The sequence below is a fragment of the Onychostoma macrolepis genome, chromosome 22 (genome assembly GCF_012432095.1).
Source record: "Onychostoma macrolepis isolate SWU-2019 chromosome 22, ASM1243209v1, whole genome shotgun sequence".
Classification (NCBI taxonomy): domain Eukaryota; kingdom Metazoa; phylum Chordata; class Actinopteri; order Cypriniformes; family Cyprinidae; genus Onychostoma; species Onychostoma macrolepis.
The window spans coordinates 16,712,067-16,724,067 of NC_081176.1; the positions used below are offsets into that span (position 1 = coordinate 16,712,067).

General features: G+C 34.7%; 1 protein-coding gene across 6 annotated transcripts in view; it reads right to left on the reverse strand.

Annotated features, from left to right (window-relative positions):
* The window catches only part of si:ch211-246m6.5 (von Willebrand factor D and EGF domain-containing protein), a 78,372-nt gene extending 77,010 nt beyond the window's left edge, over positions 1–1,362 (reverse strand). For 3 of the 6 annotated variants that reach the window (XM_058761463.1, XM_058761466.1, XM_058761462.1), the window contains exon 1: positions 1,033–1,361. In XM_058761463.1, coding sequence (XP_058617446.1) covers positions 1,033–1,117 — 85 coding nt within the window. In that variant the 5' untranslated portion in view covers positions 1,118–1,361. Of the gene's footprint in view, positions 1–1,032 lie in introns of all 6 variants that reach the window. The other 3 variants (XM_058761467.1, XM_058761465.1, XM_058761464.1) reach the window with 2 other exon arrangements.
* Positions 1,363–12,001: the final 10,639 nt, after the last annotated feature.

The following is a 12,001-nucleotide window of genomic DNA, read 5'->3' on the forward strand; positions in this document are numbered from 1 at the left end:
TAAAAAAATTTAATAAAAAAAAAAATTAAACCTTTACACAGGTCTATAGCCTGTGATGGCACTGAGACATGAGCTGGAGGAAAGGACAGTAAAGATATCACAGCCTCACTAATCAGTCTGACCCCACAATCATGAGGCTCACATTCCCACAATTACTGCACCCCCGAGGCTTAATACTCACCTACTGACTGCTCTAATGACTGCTGAAAACATCTGCACGCACACACAGAGACAGACAGAGAGAGCGAGCGAGAGAGAGAGAGAGAGAGAGAGAGAGAGAGAGCGCGTCCTTTTCTCCACAGAGCACGTTTCTATCAGAACTGCACAGACAGACTCTCCATTTGGTGCGCAAATGGATGTCAGTGCGCAGAGTTACAACGAAGTTTAGCACAGATTTCAAACAGCTGTTCAATCCCGCTGGAGAACCGGGATATTGAGCACTAATGAAAACAATGTCTTGCGGATTGAAAGCACATTTATCTTAACACCATGTTCCTGACGCAGCCAGACAAACATCATATAAACAACTTTTAAACGGTTATGAGCTAAATGAAATAAAATAGCCTACATATCAACATAAAATAATGCATTGCAGTAAAATAAATAAATAATAAAAAAACAATAAAATCAATGAATACCCATACAAACTCTTTTAATCTGATGCTATGAGGCCAGTTAAAAATAATAATAATAATAAAAAAAATAGTACATGCAATATAAAAATAAAAAATAGTAGCATCATAATGACAACATGAAATAATGGGAAAAAGTACATAAAACATTTTTATGCACAAGGTTTGTGAATCTTTAAATTTTGCACTGGGAATATGGCAAATTCTTGAGTAAACAAGCAAGCATCAAATTTGATTTTATTTATTTTTTGCATTCAGAGCTTAGAGGTTGCATACATAGGCTAACTAATTTCCATCAATAGCACAATCTGATACGCGATACAGAAACCGTTTTAAAACTGCGTCAAATTATGCCTTTAAAACAGCGTTAGTATTTAATATAAGCATGTTTTTGACTTACCCAGCTGCGCAAGTAACTTCGGCGGTAGTAAACACAGGCACCAGACGCAGATGGATGACTTTAAAAAGACTTTGAACAGTTCCATGTTTGAGTCTCACAGTTGCGCGTTTTTCCACGGCGATCCCATCGGAAAGTTTGGGGCAGTTTGGTTACGCAGGAAAAAAGTTTGCGGAGTGATTGAACACTCTGTTCCTGATGTTGGCATGTATTCCTCCAAAGACTAAGGAAGTTACCTTGCGCACAACATATTGTGTTTAATTTATGGGCAGTAAGAAGAATCCTGGACCATTTTTTCCCTCGTGTGTGTGTAAACAGTCAGCTGTCTTCAGGAGTGAAGGGGGCACTTCGAGTCAGAAGCCCTCAATTAACTGGAGAGTAGGAGGACACTTACAGGGTCTCTCTAGTGAAACAAACTCGCGAAAAGCAATGAAAAGCTCAGAGAAAGGTAATTTGCTGAAGCTAAAATGGAGAAAAGATGATTATTTCCACATTAAATTAGGTGAAATCGTTTTTCCATGGGGGCATGTTTCTGCACAAGGCTTCACATTCAAACACGCTTCCAATTAGAAGTGAAAAGGTGTTTTACAGTAGAATAAATTTTTAAAGATCCATAAAGAACTTGTTAATATCTAGTTTATTGCTTTTGACCTGATGGGTCATGGGTGTTTTCTAGGTTTACGGATTGAAAACCAGTGCTAAATGTACCACAACTAATGTATAGCCTACTGTTAATATGAGAAAGAAGAAGAAGAAGAAAAAGTATATCATTTTATTATTTACCACAGTATAAAATGGCAAAAAATACTATGCAAGTGGCAACCAATTAGGACAGGAAACATGAAACAAAAATGACAAGAAAAATGGCAGCTTTCATAATAAGAGCCAAAACATAAATCATTACTTTGTTCCTAAAAGGGGCGTTTTTTCTTTTTTTCTTTTTCACTCTCTCAGCATCCTCTTACTGCAGTCTTCCAAAAATAAAATAAAATTCAAATGTGTGAATTTGGTATTCTGGAAGTCTGTATCTTATTAGCCCAGATGAAAATGGTTGTGTTGCTTAAAGAAGTGTGAAAAAATAAGAAGAAAGGGTGCCGAATGGATTAATAGCAATAAATGGGTGGTAAATTATCATTATGGATGAATGAATCTATGATTGAGCTTTTTTGTGGTACGTTTTGAGTGCTAACACATGTTCAAGTTCTTCAAAGCCTCCAGATGGGCTTCATTTTTCCTCTGTTAAAGGTCGATACCCAAAACCAATGCACTGAACCATAGAAGAACCAAAGAAAGATGATCCGAAGATCCGAATATAGCATCTATACAGCAGCTCTTGAACCTTATCCTGCAAGGAACCAGCAAGGAACCTTTATTTAAATGCTGTTTAGATTACATTTTACCACACTTTCAGTGTGAATTCCCCTATCTGAGAAAATCTGGCACTTTTCAGTATCAGCTGATCTTCTTGAAAGCATCCAGCTTTTGGTCTCAAACCTTCAGCACCCCAGAGCTCATGATAAGGCCAACACCTTGCCTCTCTGGGCTTGTTCTTCTCCAAACCAAATTCCTGACTGGCCAAATGTGTATATCCCTCTCAATCTCTTGGCACGGAGTGACTCGGATGCCACCTGGAAGAGGGCGAGAAGGCTGCACTGTCTGACGCTGAAGTTTTAGCCGTTATATCCGCTTCTAATGCCTGCAGTCTGGCAGAGAGAAGACGTTGAGGTCCCTGTCATGAACTGGCTTTAGTGAAGGTCTTTGGGTCTCATTCTCCTTCAAGCTGTTGGATTAAAGTTCAAACCTCATGCCAAGGGAGAGCCTTTGGACTTGGGCTGAAAAAAAGTCTCTATCCCTCCTCCACAATTGATGTGCATCTCTGAGAGGGGATTTTCCTTTAAGCTGGAGCTTTGAATAGAAGATCCCCAGAAGTTGTGATCAAGGACCAGTGCTATGTTCCGAAATCTTTTACCATCATAAGAGAAAAATAAAACTTTTCTCAGATCATCTGCCTGGGCCGTCAAAAGCTTCTAGACTTTACACTTGAGAGGAGCCTTTGGAGATCTATATTTTTTCCCCTCAGGAGTCAGTTACTAGATAAAACTGTGGGAAATGTCCATATTCTCAAAGTCTGGAGGTGATTTTCCTTCCAGTGTGACCAGATATGTGGTGAATATAAATGAAAGTTATCTCCTAAAATTGTTATAAAATTTGGGCAAAGAAAATGAGGACCTGGAATATTTTGAGTGATATTTACACAACCTTCTAGCAATGCAATTAATGGATAGGTTACTTTTTCAGGAATTACAATGTTTTAATCAGGACCAATAAAGACTTTTACAGTCTAGAATTTCAGAATTGAATACAAGGTCAGACAAGCAACCAATCAAACAAACAAATAAATGCATTTTAAAATGTATATGCATTGTATGTGCAATGCTATTCCATCTGTTTTTTTTTTTGTTTTTTTTTTTTTGTTTTTTTATTTCAGATTTTTTTTTTTAATTTTTCTTTTTTTAATAAAAAAAAAAAGACCCCATTCACCTTGTAAAATTAATCATCTAAAGGCATTCAATCAAAATATGAGCTACAAACTTCTTTACCAGCATAAATGTGAAAAACACCATTTAAAAAAAATAAAATACCTTGTAGATGAAGGACTTTTCAACTACAAGGAATTTTCTTATTGAAAAACCCTTCTGAAATCATACATCATGTACTGTGATGCTAAATCAAGATCCTTCATGTTTTAAAAGGTCATGCTGTCAAATAAAGGTGGCAGTTTAGGAAACCTGTCACTCTGAAAGCCCTTTAAGACCTTGAAATACAATTTCAAAGGTCTGTTATTTAAAACGCTCATCCCTTCCCTGCATATTTTTTTTCCTCTGATTTTGTGTTAGCTGCACAGATTCTAGGTTTCTTTATTCTCAAAGCTTAAAGACGCATTAATATTTGACTAGAAAAGATGAAATCGACATTCAATGACATTGACATGCAATTAATTATTCCCTCAGTGCAGCTGGAGCTTTCTGTCAGTTTAAGTTCAGATCTATGGAGGTCTATTTAACGCTAACTTCTCTAAAGCTATTTTAGGCAAAAACTATTCTTATCAATGTCTTTCATGCTGAGCTTTTGACTGAGTTTGTCTCGCTATCTCAAACACAAACATGTGATTTTCCCCCATCTAAAACTGGCTTTTGTGGCTGTTGTGTTGACAAACACCAGTCTTGCTTTCTTTGCTCTAACGCTCATAAACAAACTTCACAGGGGGTTGAGTGTCAAATCAGCAGGTAACAAGCCAAGCCGTCTCAATTCTCCACGACACACTGAGCGTTACGACGTTTAAGGGAGTATTCGGTAATTCATAAATTGTTAATGTGTATGTTCAGGCCTAAATCTGTCAAAGCGTAGTCCTGTTTCAATCAACACGCTGTTAACTTCCACAAAATTGAGAAGAAAATTATTCACTGTAGCTCTTGCTGTGCTAATATATTCACTGTTATATCAGAACATTTCTCAGAAGATCTACTAATGTATGATTTGTGTTCATAGTCAAATCTTGTTTTGACTCTCGTAGATAAAAATGAAAACTGTGCATTCTTGTGATACTATTTATATTTGAAAATTTCTGAAAAATATTTATATATATTGAACAAGTTAATCCTCTTAACAAAGACATATTTTAGGAAATTAAGTATCAGGATCTTAACCACCAGTAAATTTAGTTACCAAAAATAATTGAAACCCTGTTATAATACGTTTGAAATTCATAATTTTAATTAATGTATGAATAAATAAGTAAATAAATAAACATTACTATTTAACTTAGTTGAACTTTGCGCCCATTTGGATGGATGGATAGACGGATAGAAAGTCAGACAGACAGATAGATAGAAAATTAAATGAAGTGATTATAAATTGACAATAATGGGGTTAAAATAACTATTGGTCCTTTCAATGGTACATTTGGAAATGACTAGCTAACTAATTAACTAACTAAATATTTTGTAAAATAAACATTTGGCAATTTCAAACCTACAAACATAATTATAACTTTGCAAAGCACCAATAGTTATTTCTACCCCATCACAATATCTTTGGAATGGATAATTTGAATGAATGAATGAATGAATAATTTGAATGAATGAATGAATGAATAATTTGAAAGAATGAATACTTTGAATGAACGAATGAATGAATAATTTGAATGAATGAATAATATGAATGAATGGATGAATGAATGAATGAATAATTTGAACGAACGAATGAATGAATGAATGAATAATTTGAATGAATGAATAATATGAATGAATGAATGAATGGATGAATTAATTAATTAATTAATAATTTGAACGAACGAACGAATGAATGAATAATTTGAATGAATGAATAATTTGAATGAACGAATAATTTGAATGAATGAATAATATGAATGAATGAATGAATAATATGAATGAATGAATGAATAATGTGAATGAATGGATGAATGAATGAATGAATTAATTAATCATTTGAATGAATGAATGAATGAATGAATAATATTACTAAAATATTTTGTAAAACATTTTGTCTTTAAAAAAAAAAAAAAAAAAGTAACCCATCACATTTCTTGTAACATTCAAAATGTTTTGGTTACAGAATTGAAATTTGGTGCAAAATATTGGACTAGCAATTGTCATTACACGCAAAAAGAATACTGTATCAAATGTCCAAAATAAAATGTGTGCACAACATCCACCCACAATCTAACCAACCCCCCCAAAAATTCCCATCTGAGGCTGGATTTTACCACTATCACTCCAAACAGTGGGGTAAACAAAGAAAAATCTTTACGACCGCCTGTTTAAAAGCTCTGTAAAGCTGTGACTATAAAAGTTTTCAGGCCAAAACCGCAAAGTCATCAGTGTCTGAGCATTATCAAGCTCAGGAAGGACTCTGATAGCTTGTCCTCTCCTAGAGCTTTCCCCTGACCGCTTCAAGCAACTTCACAAGAGAGAAAACATCATCCGGATGCTTTGATCCTAAACCTCTCCCAGGGAATCACAGACTACGGGGCTGAAACCTGTTCCAGATGTCACCCGTGATGTTTACAATGAGAAAACGCAAACGAAAGCCACGTCAAAGGAGAAGTTGAGTCGCTACTGACTGTCAGTCGTTCATTGACTTGTACAAGTGGTGCTTATCCTCTTTTGTAAAAGGACTTTAATGTTTTGTTATTTGTTAGTGTTTTTAATCTTTAAATAGCCCATATTTACTTTCTTAAAGGTTCAGATCAAAAATGAAAATATGCTCACACTCGAGCCATTCAAGATATTTCATTTCATCTGTTCATTTCATTAGAACAGATTTGGAGAATTTGAGCATCACATCAGGTGCTCACCAATGGACAGTGAATGGGTGCCGTCAGAATGAGACAAAGCTCATAAAAACATCACAACATCCACAGTAGTTCACATGAGTCCAGTCCATCAATTAATATCTTGAGAAGTGTTTGTAAGTAATGTAACGTTAGGCTTTATCCATAATATTGCTTTCTTTAGTGACGTTCAGCAAATTTTCATTTTTGGGTGATCAGTTATTATGAACAAATGTAATAAAAAAATGACAATTTAATTAATTTAAATTATTAGCAGTTTTTGTATCAAAACTGTATACCTTCAAATTCTCCACCTTAAAAACTTTATTTTCTGTTGATGTAATCAAGGCTGTATGACTGGGAAAAATAATATTAAACAATAAAATCACAGGTCACTTTTGATAAACCAGTTAAATTCTGAAGCATATAATCAAGTGACATTGAGCATTATTTTCTACTTGACGGCTTCATGTTTCACTTAGAAACACGTTATTTTACAAACGTTAAATGTGAAAAGTGTAATTGTTTGGTTACAATTTCAATATTCAGAGAAAACTAAACTAAATCATTAGTACAATGGTTACCCTCAAAAAGTGTAAACATCAAAACATTTCTTTGTTTGTTTAAAAATTCTGACATAGCAACATTGGCTCAACCAATGGTTTGAGTTTAGGGCGGGGCTGTCAGTCTGGCCAACCAATGGAGCGAGGGGAGCCCAGAAAAAAAAACACATTTCATCTTGAAATGAGCTCCAAACAACATTTGTCTTTAAAGATTGATTGTGTGTGTGTGTGTGTGTGTGTACCAAACATTATTATAATTGTTAAAATAAAAAAAGCTTAAACTTTGGACAGGTAACAGCGACATACCCAGAGACCTTTACAGAGCCAACAGTAAAAGCCACTAATGTTGCAGAGATGTCCTCCGTCTCAGAGGTGTCTGGGAAACACTATAATGAGGGTATAAAGTGATTTTACGGGCCCACATCATTCACAGAGCGAGCAGCAGGACGTTCTGAGGTTCGTTACTGTAGACCGCAGGAGTTCTTCTCCAGACTAGTGCCCACCATATGTGATTTATCGTTAATTAAACATCATTACAGATCAGGCTGGACCCGTTTTATGAAACCATGTGCTCACAAGTTAATTAATCATCCCCATCTATCAAAAGGTTAAATGTATACTCATAAATGTTAACTAGCGTTTATATGATTTAATATCCCCTCACAAAAAAATGTGATACCAGATTTTGTCAGGGAATAATATGGTACTTATATTTTAGGTTTGTTTTTAACATTTTTTTTAAGGTAACTTCAGGTCTTAGAGCTGTTTTGGTCATTGTAATGGGTAAATCCAGTGTTATCAGAAATATCCTGTCTTTCACTAAGAAAACGGATCAAACAGACATGGAGGTGGACGGTTTGAAGGCAAGATCAGGCGTGACACTGCATGTAAGATATGGACTGGTGCAGAGAAACAGAATGAGAGAGAGGGGGGCCGATGCAGGGGTCAGTGGGGGTCTGTATAGTTGTTGGTTTGTTGAAAGTCAATACAATTTTCACTGCAGGGGTTATAGCATCATGATAAGGAGAGCTGCGGTCTGTTATTTACTGCGTCAGTGTCTAAAATAGCTATTAAAACTAATTCAGAAGTCTGAATGCACAAGCACTCTTTTATATTGCTGCTGATGGAGGTGGACAATTTTATAATTGTATAATTTTCCAAAACAGTCCAGACTGCTAAAATAAGCCCAAAAAGGTACCTGATCACAGTTTTCCATTAAATACATCTAAAAATGCTTAAATCAAGATAGATTCACTTAATAAAACTGCAAAATCCACTATTCAAAGCAACTTACAAATTAGGAAAACAACAAGTGATTAATTTTAAGGAGGCAAAACAACACAACATATTCCAGAATAGTACAAGAGGGAGTTTTAAACTTTAAACTTTTGTTTTTTATTATATTATATATTAGCAAGAAGTCAATACTTAATTTAAAATTTTAGACCCAAAATGGTTAGTTTGTCCGTTTCTGCTCTGACAATGAACATATTTCCAAACAAAACCACAGCAGAACCATTAAGCACTGCCGAGCAAAAACAGCTGTGTTTCATTCTTGGGTGAATCGGCATGTTTAAATGAATCAATTGAACGAACGATTCATTGAATCACTCATAAACACAGCTCTGAATGAATCAGTGTTTTTGAACGAATCGGTTGAGTGAAGGGTTGACTTACACATAAAGAACAATTCAGCAATGCTAAATGCATCAGTTTGAGTAACTGATTTAAATGATGACAGTCGCTTGTCGCCATCTACTGGAAGTAAACAACAGAAATAGCATAATATAGAGTAAAGCAACACCATACAAGGTCACAACCTTAAGGTTGAGAACATGAGCTTTAATTGCATAAAATATCCTTTTTGATATATTTTTAAATTGATTTCACTGAGCTGGGCAGATTTACTTTATTGATCTGTGTCATGCTGTCGAAGTCTGACATACTCATAAAATGGCATATCTGTGTACACCTATGAACACAGAATCACATATTCCCTTCAAAACTGTATAAAAAAAAACAAAACAAAAAAAACACAGAACTGCACACTTTTCATCTCAGGACCAGGTGCTCTTGCAGATAAGACCTGAGGAGGTGTGAATACATGAAAACACAGATGAAAGATTAAACTAAAAATTATGATTTCAGGACATGCTAGCATTCATTGCTTATTTTATTTGATTAATTTATGAACTGTTTAGATAAAAGGTAAATATTACATTATGAAAAACGGTCACAATTTTTGAAATACATATAATGAATTTTTAGAGTAAGGAACATTCCCATTTTCCCATGTAACTACGGCCTAATTAGTTGTGTCCTCAAACAGAAGGTGAAGTCCCTGTTCTAATTTAATCAAAGCCTGTTTCTAAACAGTAATTACAGTGATTAAGAAAATGAAGTGTGTTTGAGGGGAAAAGGAAGAGGTTTTCTTCGCTGCTTCTACTCTGTTGATTACAAGCCACTTTGCAAGCCGACTGGCAGCCAAATGATACACAGTGATTCCTGCACTGTAATTACTGTGAATTAGCAGTGAGCTTCATACCTGCTGCTTATGAACTGCAGTTTCAAAATGGTGGGAATTTGTCACAGAGGTAAGCGTAATTAATTCTAATGGTTAGAATAATAGTTCAATAATAGATTAAGGGTCATTATATTTCGCGATTAATCCCATCCAAAATAAAAGTTTTTGTTTACATGAGTACGTACCGTGTATATTTATTATGTATATATTTATGAAAAATATGTTATGTTTATGTATAAAATATATATAATATAAAATATAACAATATACATATATAAATGTATATACACATGTAAATATTTTCAAAATATATACTGAATGTGTGTGTATTTATATATACATAATAAATAAACACAGTACACATACATTATGTAAACAAAAACTTTTACTGTGGATGCGATTAATCGCGATTAATCGCGACTAATCGTTTAACAAGTTTAACTAATTAAGATATTAATATTTAACTTATATTGGAAAGGTTTCCGTGACCTCTTGCGAGATCTCGGCAAAAATCACACGATTTATTACAAAACATGATGCATGATGGGATATACTAAGCTTGGAATAGTGCTCCGGAGTGGTATTCGAGATGGTGTGGATTTAGTGGCATTAAGGACACTGCGCTTTGGCATTTTTAAGACCTGGGACAGTCTTGCGCACGCACACACACTGTCAAGTGGCCAAGAGAGCAAGTGTGGGTATTTGGACAAGGCATGAGAGAACTGTTTTGTGAATCTTTTTAAATGACTCATTAAACAGAACCTGTTCTCAAGAGTTATTTGCTCGCAACTCAAACAAACGATTCGCTCTGTGTTCTTATGTGGCGTGATTTGAAATAATTTATGAAGAAAAGGCACGGAACCAAGTTTCCCCAACAAAAATGTTCATTTTTAAAATGATTGTCGCACATATTATTTGTGATCGCATTTATAGTCTCCGTCTGGACTAACAAATCCACAAAAGATCTTTTTCCTGTCAATGTAGATAAGGACGCTTACAAACTTTTTTGAGGAAACACGACGCAACTTCATCTCTGCTTTGTTTACAAAGGACGAAACATAATTATAATAAGTGTAAATAATTTAATTGTCTTCATAGCTCCATTGTAGAAGTTGCGAAGAAGACCGCAACTATTTTAATTAAACTATAACACTAATAGCCTGTTATAGGCACACTTGGTTCAATAGCCTATTGAAATGTCACAATTTCTGTCATCCAAAATACCTGCTATTAATATTAGGTTATTAATGGTTAACTAACTTCTCTTATTTTTACTTGCGCAGCAAACAGATTTCTGCATATAATCAGTTTAAGGATCTTAAACTGCGTAATCTCTGAGTGGGGATTTTATGTTCCTGTTCACCGGCTGGTGTGACTGGGATTTAGTTTGACAGGAACTTTCAGTGCCCCCTGCTGCCTTTAAATACTCACAAAAGTTTCTGAAGAACTCCTGGGGACTTGAGTTGGACAACTCTTTCACTGGATTACCAGTTTGGTAACTCGCAGGTGGCACGAGGCGTAGATAAAACATACAAAACGCTTGGATTAAAGGATTCATATCATCACTTTGTTATCAAAGTTCTTCAAATCTGCAGCAAAAAAACTTTGAAACTCTACTGAAATGAATATAAATTATTATATATCCTTCACCTGCAGATATTAGCTGCTAATAAAATAATCTTTTTTGACTGTAGGACAAACTAAAAATGAGTAGGCTATAAGTTTAATACAAATTTGAAAACCTAAAGTTAACGATACAACTTGGAAAACTGTGAATGTGTCATTTTAGCAGTTGTAGATTATTATGCTAGCTAGTCTATTTTACTCTGAGATTAGAAATTTGCATTGAGGTTTCTACAAATTAAGCAACATTTGGAGAAATACATTTTTTGCATGTCTTTCTGCAAGACAAACCTGTTCTGGAGGATGACAAGACTTTGGCACACGCAAAAGGACATAAATTAACTTCCAAAGTAAATACGATCGCTATGGTGTTGCTGTTCGTCTAGATGAATTGCTATAAAATGAACCCATCTATTCCTGTTCTGTAAGAATGTTTGCAGGACTTTTTTTTTTTTCTTTTTTTTTCTTCTTCTTTATAATACCAGCATGCAATTCAAAAAGGCTTTAATGATCAGAAAGTACAGTAAAAAGAGCAAAAGAAAAGGAAATGCAAAACAAACAACGAAAAAAAAAAATACAACAAACAAGCAATAAGATGTAGCATAATGTAGCCTATATGGTGTATATGTTAAATGCATAGCAATTGCATTACATTTAGAAAGTTAATATTTGTGTTCATATTTTTTCTCTTGTACATAATTAGAGCAATTATTTTTGCACACCAAGCAATAGTTATTAAGGTTCTAAATTTTAAGACAGTTCCATCCCCTGCCCCAAAATTTCATGCTCTGAATCTGTGTTTCTGCAGCAGCTTTTTTCTCCACATCCGCACAAGTCGTACACAGTTACAACCAAAACTGTTATAATGCTGAAGACAATGAGTAGAACATAACTTGCCATCTGAAAGAC